General features: G+C 47.4%; 1 protein-coding gene across 1 annotated transcript in view; it reads left to right on the top strand.

The window, feature by feature from the left end:
- The window catches only part of SPTBN5 (spectrin beta, non-erythrocytic 5), a 1,776,766-nt gene that overhangs the window by 1,722,362 nt on the left and 30,306 nt on the right, over nt 1-24,098 (top strand). The window contains exon 70 of the mRNA XM_085627084.1: nt 9,078-9,170. Coding sequence (XP_085483210.1) covers nt 9,078-9,170 — 93 coding nt within the window. The remainder of the gene's footprint in view (nt 1-9,077; nt 9,171-24,098) is intronic.

Here is a 24,098-nt window from a genome sequence, read left to right as displayed (position 1 = left end):
GTCTTCAGGAACAACTGGACTTACAGTGGTGCCAAGTGGAAGGGTCTTTCGAGGACATGATCACGATCACTGTGCCAATGAAAAATACCGCTACATGGTGGACTCGCGAGGAGAACATTTCCCAAGGTCTCTCCTTCATGGTCACCCCAGCTCCTCAGATTATTACAACACATGCGTCTCTGGAGGGCTGGGGAGCGGTCTTTCAGGACCTCCAGATAAGTGGTCGATGGCTACACCACCATTGTCTGTTGCACATCAATCTACTGGAACTTAGAGCAATTCGCCTAGCCCTACAGGCTTTCCTCCCGAGAATATAGGATTTGTCGGTTCTAATAAGAACAGAGAATACCACGGCCATGCATTATATCAACAAGCAGGGCAGCACAAGATCTTGTCTGCTGGTGGAGGAAGCTCAAGCTGTCTGGGATTGGGCGATCCTGCATGGAGTCTCACTAAAGGCGGAGCATCTCCCAGGGAATCTCAACGAGACAGCAGACACACTGAGCAGACTAAAGTCAGTCAGCCACGAATGGGAACTGGACCAGAGGACTCTGGAGGAGATTTTTCGACTATGGGGCAGACCAGCCATAGATCTCTTTGCTACACTGGAGAACAAGAAATGCCGGTTCTACGCAAGCTGGCATCACCATCCGGGATCCTCGGGGAATGCGTTTTCAATGGCATGGTCAGGTGCCTTTGTTTATGCTTTTCCCCCCATTCCTCTGAACCCGAGACTGCCCAGAAAGCTAAAAACGGAACCCTGCAAGATGATCCTAATAGCACCGTCTTGGCCTCGCCAGTACTGGTTCACGGAGCTTCTTCTCCTATCCTTGGAGCATCCGGTTCCTTTGAAACCGATTCCATCACTGCTGACAATGTCCCAGGGCCAAGTATTGCATCCGGATCCCCGATCCCTTCAATTATCGGCGTGGCTCCTGAGCACAGAGAATTTCTCGACTTAAAGCTCTCTGCAGAATGTAGTGACATCCTGTCTCAGGCTCGTGCTCAAAGTACAAACAAAACCTACCGGATGAAATGGAAGAGGTTTTGTCACTGGTGCAGTGAATCGGGAGTTCACCCTTTCTCTTCCTCGGCTCATGAAATCCTTCCTTTCATTCTTTCCTTAGCAAAGGTGGGCCTGGCTCATTCATCTATTAAAGTTTATCTCGTGGCCATCTCTCACTTCAGGAGGACATCCTCAGACCCTTCGCTCTTGACAGCAAGGATAATCAAACAGTTTATGAAAGGTCTTTTTCGATTCTTCCCTCCAGTGAAGCCTCTTCCACCACTGTGGCACCATAATCTGGTCTTGACCCAGCTCATGAAACATCCCTTCGAGCCGATACATAAAGCAAACTTGAATTTTCTCTCCTGGAAGGTGGCCCTTCTTCTAGCCTTGACATCAGCTAGAATGGTCAGCGAGTTGCAGGCTCTCACCATTCAGGAGCCCTTTCTTCAATTTAAAAATGAAAAGGTAGTTCTCCGTACCAACCCAAAGTTCATCCCGAATGTACCTTCGGACTTTCATTTCGTACTTAATACTTTTAATACTTAAAACTTTTTTCCCTCAACCTACAACTCCAGCTGAGAGGTCACTTCACTCATTGGACATTCACGTTGCCTGAAGTTCTATCTTCAAAGAACTAAGGATTTTAGAAAGTCACCTCAGCTCTTTGTGGCTTACAGCGCCCTTCGTAAAGGATTTCCCCTTTCCCAAGAGGGGATTGCACGGTGGATTTCCAGCTCTATCCAATATTGTCCTCAAGCGGCTGGTAAGCCCCTCGAAGGGAAAGTCCGTGGTCACTCCACAAGGGCGATCTCATCTTCTATGGCCCTCTTTGCTGGGGTACCAATCCGGAACATTTGTAGAGCAGCGACCTGGAAGAGTACCCATACCTTCACAAGACATTACTGCTTGGATTCTTTGTCACACAGCGACACTGCAGTGGGCCAAGCAGTCCTGAGAAACCTCTTTCAATAAGTGGTGAGCTTTCCCTCTCATCCCTCCTTCCTTTTCCTTCGTAACATTTTCGCAGTTTCTTTGATATAATTGATTGCTTCGTTTTAATTCTGAATGCACATATGGGCATTTGAGTTACATTTGAATTTTGGTGATATCTTTTATGTCACTTTAAAAAAAAAAAAAGGATAATGTCTAAACTGTGAAATATGCTATTTCTTTTATCTTATGAATACATTATTGATCTCTGTAGAATGTAATACAGACAATGAAATGTGCTCATGACTGCTAGCTACTCTGATTCAAGCATGGGAATCTATGAAAGTTCCAATACTGGAGTAAGAAAACAAGTTACTTACCTGTAACTGTAGTTCTCCAGTATTGGAAACCTTCATAGATTCACATGCAACCCACCCTCCTCCCCTGGGAAAGCTCGACCTTCTGCATCTTTATGGTTATCCTGTGGCACTACGGCTACAAAAATCTGATGGTCTGAGGTTATCTCAGGAGGGTTCTAGAGGGTCAGGCTGATCTGATTGGTTGTTGATTTTGTTTGGTCTCTTTTACAAAAAGAGGTGGATATGTTACAAAACTAGAATGGGCCTAGGCCTGGTTTCTATTTGTAATGGTTTGTATTGCTATTTTTATATATCCCGGGGACTCCCATCTCGACGACGGGGAATGATTTAAGCATGGGAATCTATGAAAGTTTTCAATACTGGAGAACTACAGTTACAGGTAAGTAACTTGTTTTCATACCATTGCTCCTTGGGATGTCAGATTTCAGTAGATGGTTCTTCTGAATGCAGATGGTCCGCGAACACATGGGCTGCGTGCAGTGCTATAGGAGTCAAAATTAGAAGGCCTGGGGTTCCTTAACTGACATCACACACATTTCCTTATGTCACCTGGTGTAACTAAGGCAGGGTGATGTCGGATAGGGAGCGATCAGATCTTACTGAACCCTGGCAAATACGCCACTTTGTTCAGTATGTTAATGAAGTTCATTTCTGATGGATACATCTGCCAGTGGATTCCTCACCTTGTGAATATCCCCTGCGCCACCAACATTTGGAAACTTTTGTAGCAGTCCACGCCGATGAGGTCAAAGACGACGTCACAGAGGCACGGCTCCGCTCGCGACTCCGCTGACGTCACCGGCTCCATAAGAAGACCTCTTCGGCATGATGACGACAGTTCCCTTTTTTCCGCGCCGTCGACGCCAACGGATTTCGGGAATCTCTGTCTGTAGCTTTACTGTTACTTGTGTTTCTGCTGGATTTCTTTGTTTTTTTTCCGAAAAAATGTCGACAAAGTAATCGGGCTTCAAGCCCTGTAGTGAATGTGGAAAACATATGTCGATCACGGATCCACATGACGACTGTGTATGGTGTTTATCATCTGACCATGATGTGGATGGTTGTTCTTGCTGTCGCAAGATGAGCTCCAAGGCTCTCAAAGAAAGGGAGGCGAAACTCTTCATCGCAAGGATGAAAAAGGAGAAGAGAGGAAGAAGGAAGTCGAGAACGAGGTCGAGGTCACGATCGAGGTCGAGGTCGGCGTCGAAGTCGACTTCGGGGCATGCTTCAAGATCCAAGAAGCACAAAAAGAAGAGGAGACATTCTTCTCGAGGTCACTCTGACAAGAGTACGGCTCCGTAGTCACCAACTCGACGCCGTAAGGACTCTGTGTCTCCTTCACCCGTTCCGGATTCACCTCCTGGTCCTTCTTCCCCAGTGGCTTCACCGGCTCCGGCTACATCTCCGGCTCCGGTTCCATCTCCGGCTCCGGTTCCATCTCCGACACCGGTTCCATCTCCGGCCCCATCTCCGGCTCCGTCTCCGGTTGAGGAGCTTCAAGCACCGTTTGAGCCTGTGACACCGCTGATTCCACCGTCAGCGCCTGTTGGCCCGAGTCCGGTGATGCCTGATCAGTACCCTGCGTTCCCTGGACCAGGTCAGGACCCCTCGCATTATTTGAATGCTATGTACGGGGTATTTTCGAGAGCCATGTACACCACTGGTGCACCTTCGGGTCCGATGGGTCCAATGGCATTCAATTTGGGGGTGCCGCAAGTCTATCCACAGGCCCCTTTCATGCCATTTTTTCCAGCGACGCCGTCTTGGCATCTACCAGTGCCGAGGACATCAACGTCGCTCCCTTCTTCACCTGCGCCGGCTCGACCTCGTTCGACGCCGGCTGCTCCTGCGGATTCACGTTCGACGCCGGCACCGGCGCCGTCGGATTCAAACACGGTGCCGCCGACGCCGCTTGTACGAATTCAGTCCAGGAGGGAAGCTCAAAGGGTGCTTGATGAGCGAAGGTACCTTCTGGAAGAAGCAGAAGAAGGAGAGCTGGTGGAGTCTGACGCAGTTTTTGAATAACTTAAAGAGGCTAGTGGATTGGATTTGTCTCCTGAGTGGGAAATTACTCCACCTTCCTATGAACCCTCGAAGGATGTGGCTCCATATCATGCAGTTATTAGGAAGGCAGCTGAACTGTTAGATTTTCAGTTGCCTACCACTGAGTTTAAGTCAAATATCCTAACTGAAGTACTGCATTCTCCTACTACAGTTTCAGAGCCATTATTACCTTTTAATGAGGCCATTATAGATCCTGTGATGGAGGTGTGGCGTAAGCCTTTTTCTGCTCCCTTAGTTTCAAAGACAGTGGCTAGGAGGTATAGAGCAGCTCCAGTGTACCCTGACTTCTTAACATCACATCCTTCGCCTGAGAGCCTGGTGGTTCAGGCTGCTTGTTCAGAAAGATCTAAGGTGCTTTTCCTCAGGTTCCAGGTGACAGAGAGGCTAAAAAGCTAGATCAGTCGGCCAAAAAGGTCTTTTCATCGGCCAGCATGGCCCTTAAATCAACAAATGCCACTTGCCTTTTGGGACGCTATATTCATGCGCTCATGGACTCTGCAAAGAAACTGGCACCAAAACTATCTGAGGAGGATAGGGTTGGCTTTAATGAGGTCTTGACGGATGCCCAGGCAGCAGCACGTCAGGTGATACAGAGTGGGCTGGACACGGCGGATTCAGTGGCAAGAGTCATGGGATCTTCTGTTGCCACCAGGAGGGGTGCGTGGCTGAAGTCTTCTGAGTTTTCCCCGGATGTACAGTCTACACTGTTGGACTTGCCATTTGATGGCTCTGGAATATTTGGCAAGAAGGCAGATGCTGCTCTTGAACGTTTTAAGGCAACGGCTAAGTCTTTGGGCCTTCAATCCCAGTCAAGGGGGTCGTTTAAAAGGTACAGAGGTTTCGGGAGGGCAACCTTTCGTTCCTTCAGGCAGACCCAACAGCAACAGCAGCAGCAGCAGCAAGGCTCCTTGTATAAAGGATACAGAGGTAGAATCAGGGGTCGCTCACGTGGCCGTCAACTCTCCTCCTCTTCCTCTTCAGCCCCTCCTTCCACCGCAAAGCAGCCCTAGATCCGCCATTCTGGATCATGTTTGTCCTGTGGGGGGCCGGCTTACCCATTTTCTACAGGATTGGGAATCTGTAACTACAGATCTTTGGGTTCTAGATCTTGTAGAAAATGGGTATGCCCTTCCCTTTCGGGAATTCCCTCCAAATTACCCTCCTTGTCAAGGGGCTTGCTCAGAGAACCACCATCTTCTCCTATAGGAGGAAGTCCTGAAGTTGTTTCAGAAAGGTGCGCTAGAGGTGGTTCCAGAGCAGGAGAGGGGTCAGGGATACTACTCCCGGTATTTCCTGATTCCGAAAAAGGACGGCAGATTGCGTCCGATATTGGACCTCAGAATCTTGAATCTTTTTCTAAAGCAAGAGAAGTTCAAGATGCTCACCCTTGCGCAGGTTCTTCAAGCGCTGAATCAGGAGGACTGGATGGTGTTGATCGACTTGCAGGATGCGTATTTTCACATCCCCATCCTGAAGTCGCACAGAAAGTATCTCCGGTTTACGGTAGGATCGCAACATTATCAGTTTGCGGTCCTTCCGTTTGGTCTTACTACTGCACCCCGAGTCTTCACGAAGGTGATGGCAGTGGTGGCAACCCATCTCAGAAGGTCGGGGATCTCGGTTTTCCCCTTTCTGGACGACTGGCTGAACAAAGCGGAGTCACCAGAGAAGGTGTTTCATCATCTGCAAGTTACAACCCAGCTGTTGTACAAATTGGGTTTCTCAATAAACGTGCCCAAATCTCACCTGGTGCCCTCTCAGCGCAACCTGTTCATAGGTGCAGTACTGGACACTACTGTGTGTCGAGCATTCCCTCCTCCTCAAAGGATTCTCGACATACAGGAAATGATTCCTTTGTTTTACAATGGAGCGGTCGTTCCAGTTCTGAAGGTCCTTCGCCTGCTCGGTATGTTTGCTTCCTGCATTCTGTTGGTCAACCATGCACGCTGGCACATGAGGGTGCTCCAGTGGTGCCTCTGCAGGCAGTGGTATCAGCACAAAGGAGATCTCAAGGAGTCTGTGAGGATCTCCAGAGAAGCTGTGGCAGATCTGTCTTGGTGGAGCGTGGAGGGCAATCTGTCTCAAGGAAAGCCCTTCCATCTACCTCCAACGGTGGCCACAGTGATTACGGATGCATCCACTTTAGGGTGGGGTGCTCATCTGGGGGATCTGGAGATCAAAGGTCTTTGGTCTCCAGAGGAAAGGTTGCTTCACATCAACCTTCTGGAATTGCGGGCGATTCATTTGGCACTCAAGGCCTTCCTCCCTTCCCTTCGCGGTCGGTCGGTTCAAGTCCTGACGGACAACACTACCGCAATGTGGTATGTCAACAAACAGGGAGGAGTAGGGTCTCTTTGTCTCTGCAGAGAGGCCCTGCGTCTATGGTCCTGGGCTCAGGTCCATCAGATTTGGCTGATGGCAAATCATCTGGCCGGGGTGCTGAACGTACGTGCGGACAGTCTCAGTCGGCAGTTCTCCGCCGACCATGAGTGGAGGCTCCATCCGGAGGTTGTTCGTCACGTCTTTCGGATGTGGGGGACTCCTCGGGTGGACCTGTTTGCCACTCACGAGAACGCTCACTGCCCGTCATTCTGCAGTCTCCAGTATCCAATGCAGGGAGCGTTGGGGGACGCGTTTCAGTTGGGTTGGGGCTCTCAACTCCTTTACGCGTTTCCCCCATACCCTTGATTCCTCGGGTTCTGGGGAAGATTCGCCAAGACCGGGCCCAAGTCATATTGATCGCCCCGGATTGGCCAAGAAGGGTGTGGTACGCAGATCTTCTCCACCTCTCCTCGTGCCCTCCGCTCCGTCTCCCTCTGAGGGCAGACCTCCTCTCGCAATCGGAGGGGCAGGTTCTACACCCCCACCTCCAGAGCTTACACCATCATGCCTGGAGATTGAACGGGGCAACCTGAATTCTTTTTCTCTCCCATCTGATGTGGTAGATGTAATTTTGTCTGCCAGATGTCATTCCACCAAATCTATCTATTCCGATAGGTGGTCTAAATTTGTGCTCTGGTGTGGAGAGAAGTCAATTGATCCTTTGAAGGCTCGTTTATCTGACATTCTGCACTTTGCCCTTTCTCTTGCTCAGCAAGGCTTTGCTGTGGCCACTGTAAAGGGATACTTATCGGCTTTGTCTGCTTTCCTTTGCTTGCCGGATCAGCCGTCATTATTCAAATCACCTATTGTTCTACGATTTCTCAAGGGCCTCACAAACAGGTTCCCTCCTACTCCCTTTATTGTACCTCAATGGGACTTAAACCTTGTCTTAACTTACCTTATGGGTTCTCCCTTCGAGCCCTTACACAAGTGTCCCTTGAGATTGTTGTCTTTTAAGACGTTTTTTCTCATTGCAATCACCTCGGCAAGGAGGGTAAGTGAGCTTCAAGCTCTTAGTTCTAAACCCCCGTTTTTGACCATTCATGCTGAAAGAATGGTACTCAGGACCAGGGCGGCATTTTTGCCTAAGGTGGTAACTCCCTTCCATCTGGGGCAGTCTATTACCCTTCCTACCTTCTATCCTCCCCCTCACCCTTCCAAGGAGGAGGAGAGACTTCACCGCTTGGACCCTAAGAGGGCGGTGAGCTTCTACCTTGACAGGACAAAAGACTTTCGAGTTGATGACCAGCTATTCGTGGGCTTTGTTGGCTGCAGGAAGGGTCGAGCGGTGCACAAGCGCACCCTTTCCAGATGGATTGTCTTGTGCATCAAGATATGCTACTCTTTGGCTGGTAAGGAGCCTCCAGAGGGTTTACGGGCCCATTCCACTAGAGCTAAGTCTTCCACTTCTGCTTTGTCTAGGGGTGTTCCTGTGGAGGACATTTGTAGGGCGGCAACTTGGGCCTCCCTCCACACCTTCGCAAAACATTATTGGTTAGACACCGAGGTGAGGAGGGACGGACACTTTGCTCGTTCTGTCCTTCAGGACTTTCTGGTATAGAGGGATGGACACCCTCCTCTGGGAGTGGGGACTGCTGTGGGAATCTATTCACAAGGTGAGGAATCCACTGGCAGATGTATCCATTAGAAGAACAAGTTACTTACCTTCGGAAACGCTTTTTCTGGTGGATACAGTATCTGCCTGTGGATTCCTCACTGACTCACCCGCCTCCCCGATGTCCATCCTTCTATACCTACAATTCTATTGATAGTATTTCAAAGTGTGTTTTGTTACTGTCAAAGGCATTGTGTTATTTCTTTTGCCTTTCTACTTTTTCTTCACACTGTGTGTGTTGCATTGTGTATTATGTACTGTGTATACTGTGTATATATTGCTGTCAGTCCGACCGTGTGCCTCGAAGGCACGGAAAAAAAGGGCGGAACTGACGTCATCACGCCAACAAGGTCTTCTTATGGAGCCGGTGACGTCAGCGGATTCGCGAGCGGAGCCGTGCCTCTGTGACGTCGTCTTCGACCTCATCGGCGTGGACTGCTACAAAAGTTTCCGAATGTTGCTGGCGCAGGGGATATTCACAAGGTGAGGAATCCACAGGCAGATACTGTATCCACCAGAAAAAGCGTTACCGAAGGTAAGTAACTTGTTCTTCTGGGACACCATGTAATGCAGCAACAGAGCTGGGGGCAATTTTATTTTCATGGTAGTTTCTTGATTCATTGAATGGATATTAAAATCACATCTTAAAATTACTTAACACTGATTTTGTACTAATGAATTACTTTTGTATCTATAGCTTAGGTGCCCAGGCAAGGTCAATGAGTTTTCCTGTACCACAGAGTTCAAGAGAGTCTACCGAAAAACAGGCAAAGATGGACTTACTACCCAGGTAAGAGTAGCGGGTGTGAGGGCAGAGGTCCTAGGACATCTGCTTGACATCATCCTAAAAACTGAGCCTCTTGTAGTTGAGTTTTTCACCCCTCTGTTGTAGGCTAGCGGATAGCTTTTTAAATCCTATATCCCTCATTATTGTTAGATACTGCCAACTTGTAAATCAGGGATATTTAGTACAGTTTCCTGGCAAGCTGTCCTCTTTCCTGCCATAAATTAATGTAGCCTTGCAGAAATAGGTGCTTCGGACCTGAACTTGCAAAAAAGAATTTGAGGTGAGGATCTCTACTTTTGCTACTGCAAGGTAATCATAAAGACAAGATGCCCAAAATCAATCCTAGATTCTTTCAGTTTCATGCAGTTCTTCAACTGGTAAAGTTTAGAATGATAAAGGTGATGCTTTTTCCCCCAGAGATTGCTATCCACACATAAGGTGGTATAAAAAGAGTGGATGGAAGTGCCTGAATCCAACTGAACCATCTTTAATTATTCAGGATGCCTTTCAGCTTTCCTGTGCCATTTCAGACAAGGAGCAAATGGAAAAGAGGATCCTGCTACATTTAGTGGTTCTGCAGGTCATATAGTCCACATCCATATAGCTAACTGGAGTCCCAAAGGAAATTGATTAATTTTATCATTGCTGGTCAACATTACCATAACGTCTGATGGATACACCCACATGAATGTTCGATAAACAACACTGTACAATGTACTCGTATATGCTGATTTGTGCTACAACAGAATGTTTACATCTTGCAGTTTTTGCTGATTGTATATTAAAAACCTAAATAAGAACAGTTGACAAAAAAGCATTACCGTATTGGTCATTGTACCAGTACCCCATATTGTCACACAGTACGATGAACGTTAACATGTCCCTATGAGTTTTACCAACATCCTAGCAGAAGTGGCAGGCAACCTTGCTGTATAAGCTTTTCCATGTATACCAGTTACTGGGATGTCTGGTTGATCAGTGCTTTTTCGCCTTAGCTTGTCCTTCCCAGCTTCCATATTGTCCTGAATACAATCAACAAATGTGGAATTTCACTCTATGATTCCAATTCCTTCCTGCAGGCCATAAAGGTTCTTATCCATCGCAGGTAGTCAGGTTACCATGATAAATAATAATCTTTTTTCATCTAGAACAGATCTTAGCCATTAAGGTGACCAGTGCCATTACTGGCACCACTTCCTATTCTTATGTCTGCAATTCACATATCACCAAGTCACTCCACTGAGACCTTGGCTTGCCAACCTCATTCGTACAAACCCAGGAAAATGCTCTCCTTCAGTAGCTTCAGGAAGAGTGCTCAGTACAATTGACATACATTCAATTTAGTAAGTTAGTGCTGTTGTGGCAGGCTCTGGTTGTAAACCTTCCTAAAACGGTTCCATTATACAATGCAGACCTCAATAACAATGGCTGAGGTCAGCTAGGGCACCTTCCCATGTTTCTTTGAGGTCCCCATTGGCTGGCCTCAGGAGAATAGTCATGGCTTTGGACTTTGCCCTTCTAGGACCGAAGTGCATCCTTGCCTATATCTTCCCTCTGAATCTGCTTTTGGACAGGTGCTACTAACAAAGGTTCAAGCACATAATTATAAAAAACATAAAATCACGAATATAAAAAGTAATCCAATTAAAGAATGAAATGCACGAAAAGTAAAGGACTATATCACAAAAAACAAATTATGAAAAGTTGAGAAAAGAAAACGCTGATACCCGTGTACAAGTAAACAATATAAACTACTTTTACTAAGACTATAATATAAAAAGACAATACAATCTTCAGATAATAGTGCTCACACAGTTACCCCAAAAAATATTTTTCAAAAGTCAATTAACAGTGGCAGAGGCAAATAAATTCACAAGAAACACTGATCGGACAAAACACAGAATCAGAAGAGGCAATTAATGCATCCTCTTGAATAGGTGCCAAAGCTAAGTGTGGACGGCGTTTCGACCAAATTAAAGTGATATGGTCATCATGAGGACAGACAATACAATTAACAGAGCATCCAACATAGAATTTTGTTCAAAATCTCAATCCAAAATACAGGCCTATGTGTTTTCGACCCAAAGAAGGACAAATCGCATCCAGTAGGTTCAAAATGAGAACGGAGTCCAGTCATAGAAGTACTGGGAAAGAAGAAGAGGAAGGCATCGGAACAAATCTGACCTTCACATGCATGCTGGTACAGACTCAATAGCCAGCCCAAAGAGAATAATTAATATCAAACCAGAACTACGTGGCCTGCATCAGTTTCGGACGCCATACAAACAATAACCTAGAGCCTAGATACCTTGAAGTAGTAGAGCGCTTTAGAAATCTTATTTTCTTTTCATTTCATTACCTAGATACGTTGTATCTGAGCAGGCAATGTGGAACCTACCCCAGCTTGTTCACTTTCTGCATTTGCAATATGGGCAAGGACGATAAGCCGCTTCTTGCCTGTGTTTATCATGGAAAGTGAAAATTGAACAATCAGATGGACGCGGCAGTGTCCATCATGACCAAAAGGAACATTGCTATCTCATAAAGGAATGAGTGCCCATTACAAAATAACATTGACTTATGCTACATCAGAACATGCATAAAACACAGTATCAGATTGCCAATAAAACATTACATTATAGGTTATATGGCAAAGGATCCATTTTTAATGTCTTGGTGTGATGAATAGAAATACTGTTAGTTCTGGATGTAGCTTTCTGGCCAGCTGTTCTTAACTTTTTGACTTTTATGGACTTCCACTGAATCCTTTTTGGAATCTGGGAACCCCTACTGAGTCATTATTGGCAGCTGGGGAGCTCAAGCCTTAGCAATTTCTTTGATTTGAAACTCATATCAATACTCAAAGCTACAAAAACAAATATACGCCATACAAATGTTCAAATATTTAATTCACAATCAGGTATAGAAAAAGCTTTCACATTTTCAGTTTTGTTTCTTTAAGCTTTCACATTTTCAGTTTTGCCTCTCTATTTGTATATACTTTATTCATTTTAATGTATTAATTTTAATATTATTTAAATTTGTAAAATAGTTGTGATGGAACCGGGTTCCTTTTCTCTAGATTTACTCGGGAATTCCCCCCTCTCCCCCTTTTTGGCGATGTCCTTTTTTTGCCTGCTATATAAGTGTGGGGGGGGGAGAAATAATCCATAACCAATTACACTTTAATTTTGCCCATGACCTCCAAAGGAACACAGACAACTAATCCAAATTATTATTATCTTATTATAAAGCCAGAAACAGTTGGACATACAAACACCTCAAAATGAGAGTGTAAAGATAAAAGGGCAATAATACAAAGCCAAACCTACAAACAATATTTAGTCTGTGCAACATGCACATAATTGCCAATTCCAAAATTAAGACACAAATGATTATGGAAACCACATCTAGGGTCTTCTTCATTAATGAATAATAGACAAAGGCATTATCTTTCCCTACACTACCCCTGTTGTGGCATCCCTACTTAGCATTTCCCAGGCAAGCCCGAGAAAGGTGTCAGCATGTGAAGACTTCCTAAGAAGGACACTCATGTTTAATTGGATCATAAAGCGTAAAGCTTCAGAGCTCATTTTAAGATTCCCTCTTTTAGTCAGGCAGAAATCCCCCGGGCTCTGTCCCTAGCCTTATTACAAAAGTCAAAAATCACACCCACAAGTACATCACATGACTATTTTATCCAGTTGAACACCTTCTTGTAGGTAATTTTCCATGAAGCAATAGTACGTCCAGGCTCTTGCTCGATGACCTTGGTTCCCAGGGCTTCCAGACATGGAAGACATCCTCCTTCATTATCAGCTCCTCTTGTTCAAAGGCATCCTCTCCTCCCTAAGTCTGTCTATCTCCTAAAACAAAGATGTTATTCTAACTAACGAGGATGGATTCTTGCACCTGCAACAGAGACGTGAAAGAAACTTTTACATGAACACATAACTCTAATTAATAGTTTCTTTTACAGCAAACAGGGAGAAACGAAAGTCAGGCCTACCTAATTCAGCTAACATAAGAGCAAACCCTGCCCATAATATGGATGAATATATGAACTGTTAATACACACATTATATGAGACTTTATATGAAATTTCATTAGTCATAAATGCACTTCGCACATATATAATTCAACTCAATACATGCATTTACTATGTTAATACTTTGATTACATGAAGACATTTCTAACACTCCGATAAACATTATTTCTTCACACTCCATTATGTTAATTTTTAACACAACAAAGATTATATGCAGATGCGGACTAACCATGATTATAATGCATCCCTACACACGAAAGAGCAAAATTTTGTTGCCCTTCATCAGTCGTTAACTCCCTGTGTAGACCTTGTAAATCCCCATGGGTCCTTAGACCACAGGTTAAGAACCACTGCATCAGGCAGTTTAACATCTATCATTAAATCCTGGTCAAGCAAAAGTGAAGAAGGAGAATGTCACTGACTGAAGAAGTTTCAAGTAAAGTTGTGTGTCGTCACCATACTCCTAAACAGAGACAGGTCTCCATCGAATATTTCACTCAACTGCTCAAGATTTAAATTGAAAAGTGTGGGTGGTAGGATGAAACCCTGATCGACATCACATGACATCAAAGCGCTTTCAATGAGGAGCTTCAGTAGAAACGATGGAAGCAAACTCCTAAAAAATACATGACTTTAATGACTATTGGGTCAAAAACTAAATTTAAAGCCACCCATATTGCCATTCAGCTTTGGAGATTAAAATCTTTTTTTTTTGTGATAGGCTGCCCTTTACTAGTTATGAAGCTCCAAGAGGAACTCTTGGTGATACTTGCAAGTACTATTTGTAGACTTGGGGTGTAGAAAAATAGTTATATTATTTTTTCTTTGCACAATCCTACTGTAAAAATGTGTACATGTGGTGTGAGAGGGCTAGTGGAAGAAGGAAAAGTTTGGAGTGGGTGAAGAAAAGGAAGAAGGTGACGAATTAAACTATTTCTCGTTGAGTAAACTCCTCTGAGGCACCCTGTTTACCTATGTTTCAACACAAAAACTATTGTTCGCTGTCGTAACTGCAGGTAGATGCTCCCTCCTCCTTTATTTTGATTCTGTTTGTTCCTAGTGAAAGATGTGAGGTGGGTTTATTGCTGCAGATCTCAGTTCCCTCTAATAGCTTCTCTTTGTGCATAATGACTCTTAATCCCTGACTTTTAGTGGACCTGAGTATCCGTTGTTTGCGCCGAAGTCCGAATATCAAGTTGGCGCAAAAGTAGCACATTGCTGCGGTGTGTCTGAAACTCCAGCAATGAGTCCTTTCACATTTGGCAATCCCCATGTGAAAGGGCCTACGCCAGTCTTATACCAGCTTTGAGGCAGGCGTAAGGAGTTGACGCAGTGGCATCCTAGAAGTGTCGCAGTGAAAGCTCATAGATTTCACTGCAACACTTCTACAAGCCTTTTTTTGTGGGGGAACGGCCACTCTGTATATATTATACCTGACGCAGGTATAATGTGGTGCAGGGGTTTACAAAATGATGCATCTGCTTAGATGCTTCACTTTGTAAATATGTCGCAGTGTGGTGCATATTTTACGCCGCTGGTGCGTCACAAAAAGAGACGCACCGGCGGTGCAAGGGGCTCATAAATAAGCCCCACAGTGGTTACTGTGAGATGTTGATTTTGAAATCGTAAATAACATAATCTGCATTTTATTCGCCAAACTTTATCATCTTAAGTATTTTGGGGGGCCTTGAGGGGAGATATTTTAAATTTATTGCAAATTTTCTGCGCTTGCAAGCCCATGAGGCCAATCAATATCGAATTATGTGTTAAAGGTTGAAATAGAAAACAGAAGTAAGACAGCAAACAGTTTTACTTTCCTAGGAGACTCTTTGAAGGCTGGGGCCCTGAGCGAATGTCCACTTTTCCCCAGCCTTAAAACGCCCCTGCCCCCGAAATCTTGGAATAGGTGCTTTTTAGGTCTCGGCTGCGAAAGGCTGCGCTTGCGCAGTCTCGCTCCGAGATTTAATGAGTTGGAGTGACTTTGAGAAGAGGGGCTTGCACCCGCCCCTCTTCTCTCCTGTTCTCCATTGGCTGGCCTCTTAAATGCTGGCCAGCCACTGGAGAAGAGGTCCAGTCACTCCGTTGAAGCCCCGTCCTTTTCGGATCGGGGGGCGTGTTTTTTGCGAGAAGTCTCAGGGAGGAGACAACAGCAAAACACGCCCCCCAATCCGAAAAGGACACTCCCTTTCTCCGAGGCATTTTCTGCTGTGCCTCGGAGAAAGGCGGTGGTGTGTCATCCCCGTCCACTTGGATATCCGTGCTAAACTCACACTTCTTCACTCCAAGTCGAGTAGTAAGTGAGAAATGTGCTTCCGTTGTATTCTTGCTAATGATTGTGTAGTCCTTTTTTTGTTTTTTGCGTTTTCTGTTATCTATGACGGTTGCCCGGAGAGAGGCTCCGCCTGAGTAAAGTATACTGCGCGTGGAAGGGTAGGGGCGACCTCACGTGACAACTACGTCCGCTTTACCCCTCCCCCTACATAAAAGGCGGACGCCATTGTTTAGATGGTGGTGCGAAGTGATCTGGTGTTGGAAGGTGAGCATGGTTTGTTTATCACCTGTGTTTGAGTTGGCCGATTTGCGGAGCAGTTCGTCGCCTCCTCTTTGTTGAGTTGAGCTCCGAACGTTTCCCCCTCAATTTAGGTTTTGCGGGTCCGTTGTATTCTTGCTAATGATTGTGTAGTCCTTTTTTTGTTTTTGGCGTTTTCTGTTATCTATGACGGTTGCCTGGAGAGAGGCTCCGCCTGAGTAAAGTATACTGCGCGTGGAAGGGTAGGGGCGACCTCACGTGACAACTACGTCCGCTTTACCCCTCCCCCTACTTAAAAGGCGGATGCCATTGTTTAGATGGTGGTGCAAAGTGATCTGGTGTTGGAAGGTGAGCATGGTTTGTTTATCACCTGCGTTTGAGTTGGCCGATTTGCGGAGCAGTTCGTCGCCTCCTCTTTGTTGAGTTGAGCTCCGAACGTTTCCCCCTCAATTTAGGTTTTGCGGGTACCCCCGATTCTACTGTCACTACTTCCAATGATGGCAATGATATTTAATAAAAATGTGGGCTCCTTGTAAGTGGATCCGATGTTGCCCGTGGATTGCTATCTTATGGCGACGGTGGTTTATGTTTGCAATCTTTCATGGATCTCAGGTGGGGCTCGATACTGCCTCCGTGGCCTCTCAAATCGGTGACACCTGATCCCTCCCCGTTAATTACTCAAGACTTGTTCCTGCTAAAATAACAAAGTGTCAAAAAAAATAGATAAGCCCACTGTTCGGTATCCGCTGACCACTTATGGACCGCCCAGTCCAAAGTGTCCAAACTGTTTTTTGTGTGCGAGATAATGTGACGTGGGAGATGAAACGTCTCCGTTTCGTCCCTTCTTTCGGTTATGGGGACAAAACAAACTCTGTTGTAGTTTCATATATTGTCTGCTGCCGTCGTACTGTTTCTCTGCTGTAAGGGTTCTCCGGTTCCTTCTCAGGCGGTGAGAGTTCTCAGACTCGCAGGCGAACTGACCACAGCCCTGCTAGGAAAGTGCAAATGTGTCAACAAGCCAAACATTAACTTCATCGTTGGCGTATTTAAACATTCGTCTTTAATGTTTGTGATCAGTTGCCTGTCCTGGGACACAGCCTTGAACTTCTCTTAACACGGAAGTGTCAGTACTTTACAATTTGTAGGAAATGGCGGAGCCTGCCGTCTCAAGTCATTCATCCTGCCAGAATGCTATTAATTATCTAGTTTAAGTTGATGCCAAGGCCTTAATTACATCGTATAAGCCGGATAACCAATAAAGTTGTTTTGTTTACAAACGTGTCCTTTTGGTTTTATTTCATATTGACATCTGTATCCCGTTTTAGTACGTGTTACCGACTTTTGCCAGCTGAGCTGATGAACAGGTTTATTTGTAAATCCTTTTAAGTGGGTTTCGTTTATTCAGTGAAGTTGTGATATTCTCTAAAATCAAACAGTTTATGCAGAGCAATTCTTTTGCTGTGTACTTTTGGAAACCATTTCCACGTAGGTGTCAGGGCAACCATTGTGTTGGGTGAAGGATCCTGTGACTTAATATCAGTGGCTACACTTGTTTTTTGCGTTTTGGACAGACTTTAAGAAAACATGTTTTAGTTTCTGGATGAACACTTGCCCTTAGGGATTGCGGGTTGCAAATGTTCTATAAGGCCCTTGAAACCACTGCTATCCTGTCCATCCCGACCCATACTATTTATGTAAAGCTAAATCTTCATGGGAGACATGGATATTCGTGACTATTGGGTGTACCCCACTGAATTTAACTACTTGGGCATCTGCTAGATAATCAGACAAGCATTTACAATGCAACGGTCTCGGCATTGTTAAAGTTAGAGCTATTGGCATTGCTCATGACAATGCCGTTCCTTTAAATGTTTTAAAAACAAAAACATAAACAAAAATAATGTCATGAGCAATGCCAATAGCTCTAACTTTACCAATGCCGAGACCATTGCATTGTAAATGCTTGTTATCAAGCCTGATCAATTCTGAACCCCAGGGAGTCCGATGGTATCAGTGCTATAAACTGCAGCTTCCCTCTCACCCACTCATGATCAGGGCCTAAGACTGATACGCCAGATTGCAAAACAAAATGCTTCTGGAAGTGATGGATTTCGGTTCTGAGGAGATAGGTACTCTTCTTACTGCAGATGCAGTGTATTTATTCATTGGGAGCTGAAAATCATGACAAATAGATTACACAATTTACTAGTCCTTGCAATTGCCAAATTACATTTTTATGCATGATTTATTCAATCATCCTCTGGGAGAAATGGGAGGAGTGGATAGAAAGGACAAAAAGCTACCTCCCTGTGAAGTCCTTTGGTCAGAGCTCTCTGTGGATCAGCTGGCACGGAAACAATTGTCAGTGAGAGCAAATATCGTTTCTGCAAGTTATTTTCAGAAAAATGTAAATCAGGGAGCAAACTCTCATAAAGTCGTTTTTGCGCCCAATTTATGTGAAGTACTCTAAATAATTGCCTAAATTGGACTCACGTTTTGCAAAATGTCTTTTCCTAACCTCCCTCCTCAGCGAAAAATCAGCAACAGTGCTTGTGGTGTCTAACCGTTTTCAACCAGTAATGTAGTCCACTGAACGACTTTTCTCACTTTATTTGCGAATGTTCTTTGTTAGAAATCTCTCAGTCCACCATGAAACCTGTAATTCAATCCACCTTTTTCGATCACTTCATCTTCACCCGAAACCATCTACTGCCCCCATTTTACTCTTATTCAAGCCACTCGTACACATCGTCCCTCTCAAATGACAATTTTTGTTTTTGTAAACATGTTTGATCAATTGTTATATACAACTACAAAAACATGAGACACATGCTGAGGATATCATTCGCCGGTAGAAGTGGTGAGCGTAGGTTACATAGGTTACATAGTACAAGTTATCACCCAATACTGTATGTAAGTAATCAGACTTTAGGGACAAAAGTCTGTCCATAAAACACAAGACTAGAGCAAGTACAGACATCAAATATAGGGCAACAATAGGTCCCAAAGCGTAGTTGAACCGTGGCGATTTAATAGCACTAAAATGACTGAGACAAGTGTGGGGAGTGAAGTGATGAGTAGAAGTCTTGGGGGAATGATGGATCCAGCCCCATGGAAGTATGCAAAGAAACAAGGGGGGCTTAATTATGTAGAGGTGTTGTGTTCTGCTGGATAGGGGGCAAAAAAATGAAGTCTGTGAGTTTTATTCGTTACAAGGGTCCTTCAGGGTAGGTGTAACAGAGGGTGGGCTCACGGAGATGGAACAGAGGGGGGTCTCATGTTTGGTGCCTAAAAGCACAACAGAAACTAGTTCCATAGTGGGGCAATATGGCGGTGACGTAGGCCCAGTGCCATCACCTTGGCTTCTGCCTAGCTTGCTACTGCCGCTCTCCATGTCCCACTACTAGGGGGAATGCACTTTTCCATTGCATTGAGCGACCCTTGACCCTGAGTTCAGGTAGGTCGCCTCCCCTCTGCCGCCTCACGGTCCTCCTGTGACGCTGTCTGTGCCTACCCCGCTGCCTGCTTCTGCCGCTTCCTGCCCTCGTGCCACCGGTACACTTGTACTGTATTGTGCGTCTCTTTTTTTGTTTTTTGCTGTATCACCGTAATATTGTGCCTCTTTCTACTGTATTTGTGCCTTTGTTCCTCCACTTGCTGTTGCCCTTCATTGTACCACTGCCCCCCGTTTTTTACCTTCTGTATCCCCCCTCCCGCTCCCCTCCCTCGCATTCTCCCGCCGCTGTGTCCCTGCCCCCCTGCGAGCCCATTCGCCACCCCGCTCCTGCCTCCCAGCTGCTCCTCCCTCCCACTGCCCTTCTTATGGAGACGCGAAGCGGTGAAGGGAGCGACCCTTGACCCTGAGTTCAGGTAGGTCGCCCCCCCTCTGCCGCCTCACGGTCCTCCCCTTCTTATGGAGGCCGCGAAGTGGCCATGCAGCAGACGCGCGCGCCGCTGGCGCGCCGAAGGCGCTCCAAAGGCAAGCCCGTCTGCGCCCGTCCGTGCCTGGACCGCGCCCAGCACCAGAACCCCTGGCCCCCACAGGAACCAGAAGCCCCGCCTGAGATACGACACCACTGCCCTCCACGCACTCAACACCGGCCAAATACCCGCCTGTCATCAAGCCACCCCGAAACGCACCCACGGACCCTTCACCTGCCAAGCCTGCAAATTCACCTGCCTCCGAACCTGCACCGCGCCCCCCAGACCAGGCGCCAACAACAAACACCTCAAGTGCATCCTGCTCAACACCCGCTCCGTCCACAAGCACGCCGTCGAACTCTGGGACCTCCTCAACACAACAGCGCTAGACGTCACCTTCCTCACGGAAACCTGGATGAACGCCTCCTCGGCCCCCGACATCGCCACAGCCATCCCGGACGGCTACAAGATCACCCGGAGGGACCGCATCAACCAAACCGGAGGAGGCATCGCCATCGTCTACAAGAACACCATCCGCATCACGACCAAATCCGAGGACACCCTCACCGCCGCCGAACACCTTCACTTTCAGATACACATCGACCCCAAGACCACCCTCCGAGGTACCCTTATATACAGACCCTCGGGGCCACGCACACAATTCAGCGAAGCCATCGCAGACTTCATCAGCCCGCATGCCCTCACCTCCTCAGACTACATCCTCCTAGGGGACCTGAACTTCCACCTGGAGAACAACAATGACAACAACTCCACCACCCTGCTAGACAACCTCGCCAACCTCGGACTCAAGCAACTGGTAGACACCCCCACCCACTACGCCGGCCACACGCTTGACCCCTTCTTCTCCTCCAGCAATCTCGTCACCTACAGCCACTCTACCGGACTACACTGGACCGACCACAGCTGCGTCCATTTCAACTACAGAAGGACCACGACTCACCACCACGCGCAACAGGCTCCCCGAAGATGCTGGAGCAAGATCACCACCGACCAGCTTACCACTTCCCTCAGCCAAAACCCCCCTTCCTATACTTCAGACACCAACGACGCAGCCCGCAACCTCGCACAGTGGATCACCAACTGCGCCGACGACCTGGCACCACTGAAGAACCCTCGAAGCAAACCTGGCAGCAGGAAAGCCCCATGGTTCACCGACGACCTCAAAGACTCAAAGAAATCCTGCCGTACCCTCGAGAAAGCCTGGCGCCACGAACAGACGGCAGATAACCTGACTGCCCTCAAGAACGCCACCCGAAAACACCACCAGCTGATCCGCGCAACCAAAAGGACATCGTTCAGGGAACGACTGGACAACAACACCCACAACAACAAGGAACTCTTCAACATCATTAAAGAGCTCTCCAACCCCAGCGCCAGCAGCAACGACATCACGCCTTCGCAAGACCTCTGCAACTCACTCGCCACGTTCTTCCACCGCAAGATCGTCGATATACACGACAGCTTCGGCACCCAGCCCACGTACCCCACCACCGCAACAACGCCCCCCACCACCACCCTCTGCGCCTGGACCCCCGTCAGCACTGAAGACACCACCCACGTGATGAACACCATCCACTCTGGCTCCCCAGCCGACCCCTGCCCCCATCACATATTCAACAAAGCCGACTCAATCATCGCACCCCAACTCCGGAACATCATCAACAACTCTTTCGCATCCGCCACCTTCCCGGAGAGCTGGAAGCACGCAGAGATCAGCGCCCTCCTGAAGAAACCCACCGCAGACCCCACAGACCTCTAGAACTTCCGGCCCATCTCGCTCCTCCCGTTCCCCGCAAAATCATCGAGAAGACCGTCAACAAGCAACTGACCGCCTTCCTCGATATGAACAACTCCCTCGACCCATCGCAGTCCGGTTTCCGAGCGAACCACAGCACCGAGACCGCCCTCATCGCAGCCACCGATGACATCAGGACCCTGCTCGACAACGGGGAAACTGCCGCCCTCATCCTCCTCGACCTATCGGCCACATTCGATACAGTCTGCCACCGCACCCTAACAACCTGCCTCCACCACGCCGGGATCCAAGGAAAGGCCCTGGAATGGATCACCTCCTTCCTCTCCGACAGAACCCAGAGAGTCCGTCTCCCGCCCTTCCGCGCCGCGGCCACCAAGATCATCTGCGGCGTACCCCAAGGCTCCTCGCTCAGCCCCACCCTCTTCAATGTCTACATGAGCCCTCTCGCAGCCATCGCTCGCAACCACAACCTCAACATCATCTCCTACGCTGACGACACCCAGCTAATCCTCTCCCTCACCAAAGACACCGCCACCGCCAAAACCAGCCTCCAGGAAGGAATGAAAGACGTCGCAGAATGGATGAAGCTCAGCCGTCTGAAACTGAACTCAGAAAAGACGGAGGTCCTGATCCTCGGACCAAACCCCTCCGCCTGGGACGACTCCTGGTGGCCCCCTGCCCTGGGCTCCGCACCCAAGCCCACGGACCACGCACGCAACCTGGGCTTCATCCTTGACTCCTCCCTCACGATGACCAAGCAAGTCAACGCAGTCTCATCCTCATGCTTCAACACCCTTCGCATGCTCTGAAAGATCTTCCGGTGGCTCCTCACCGAAACCAGAAAGGCGGTCACCCAGGCCCTCGTCACCAGCCGGCTGGACTACGGGAACGCTCTCTACGCTGGAACCACAGCCAAACTACAGAAAAGACTCCAGCGCATACAGAACGCATCTGCACGACTCATCCTGGACATCCCCCGTCACTCCCACATCTCCGCCCACCTGAGAGACCTGCACTGGCTCACCGTCAGCAAGAGGATCACGTTCAGGCTCCTCACCCATGCACACAAAGCTCTCCACGACAGTGGCCCCGAATACCTCAACAACCGCCTTACATTCTACTCGCCATCCCGCCAGCTCCGCTCCGCCAGCCTCGCCCTCGCCACCGTCCCACGGATTCGAAGAACCACCACCGGAGGAAGATCCTTCTCCTACCTGGCCGCCAAGACGTGGAACTCCCTCCCCACCCACCTACGTCTGACCCAGGACCACCTCTCCTTCAGGAAGCACCTTAAGACCTAGCTCTTCGAGCCCTCCCCCCCCAGCGCCTTGAGACCCGCTCAGGTGAGTAGCGCGCTCTATAAATTTCGGGATTGATTGATTGATTGATTGTCATGGCACGTTTCGCTAGGACGAGGGGTAGGTCAGCAGATTGAGCTGCCTTTTTATATTTTTTCTGGTGTCTGTATATGCCTAGTCTGCTCACCTCCAAGTGTCAAGGAATGAGCGGCCCCTGGTTAAGGCAAGAGGTGAGTCGCTGGAGCCTGGCATCTGGCGGTCTGTCGGGAATATGGGGTAGATTTGCTGCGGTGAGAGATATTCTCTAAGTAGTATATACATTTGAATTAATTGCAGCCTGGCATCGTGAGACATCTTATGTGAATGTGTCAATGCTCTCTGCCACTCCTTGTCATTCTGTGCCCGACCAAATTCAGTTTCCCGTGTGTCACAGAGTGTTTGCAGGGGGAGCTGTGCAAATACACTAAAAGGGGAAGATTTACTAAGATTTCACGCCATGTTTGCTTGACAAAAGTGACACAAATCGGCGCAAAATCTTTTTTTTCCAATTTACTTTCCAGCGCTAAAAACTTGTTTAGACCTGGAAATAACAGAAAAGTAATGTGAAGCGACGCATAGCGATGCTTTGCATTACTTTGTGCCATGGGGCTGTACTAAGGGTGCTGCATGGGCGTTCCCATACAACCACCCAAGGTTTCTCACACTAAACCCAATTTACTAAATAAAGTAGATTTGGTTTAAGCGTGAGAAAACTGCGCCCTTTTCAAGTAGGCGCAAAGAAGGAGAAATGCTTTCATTTCTCCTCCCTTTTCCGACTTTGCCTGTGTGCTGCACTTTACAGCACACATACAAAGTGGGGAAGTGATTAAAGTGAGTCTGTGCATAGTATTTTGTACTGGAAGGCTTCCTTCGAGTACAGAACATATGCTAGACTCACGGAGAACCCCCATGCACCATGGCACAAAGAAGTCTCTGTAGCGCACAGCAGCTGATTTCAGCCCTGGCGCAAGGGTGAGGGGAGGAGAGTGCCTTATTTTAGTAAATAGGGCACTCTCCGCCTCGCTCCTTTTCATGTAGCGCAGCGCAGCATTTGCCGCTGCTGCAGTGCGCTAGTAAAAATAGTAAATCTGCCCCGAAGCCAGGTCATCAACCATCTTCCATCTCTTAGAGTATGCAGGCTATTCACTAGGGTGTTAGTGGATGGTTCTGAGTTTTCCAACCTGCCACTTCTCCCTCAGACGAGTACGGAGCACCATGCTTCAGGAACTGCCCCTGGTGGAGCTCATATTGCTCCTTTAGCTCTTCGAAAGAGAGGAATTGGCCATTGCCAAATAGATACCCAAGCATTGGAAAGCCG

Source organism: Triturus cristatus, chromosome 9 (genome assembly GCF_964204655.1).
Source record: "Triturus cristatus chromosome 9, aTriCri1.1, whole genome shotgun sequence".
Taxonomy (NCBI): Eukaryota; Metazoa; Chordata; class Amphibia; order Caudata; family Salamandridae; genus Triturus; species Triturus cristatus.
This window is presented reverse-complemented; position numbering and strand designations above follow the sequence as displayed.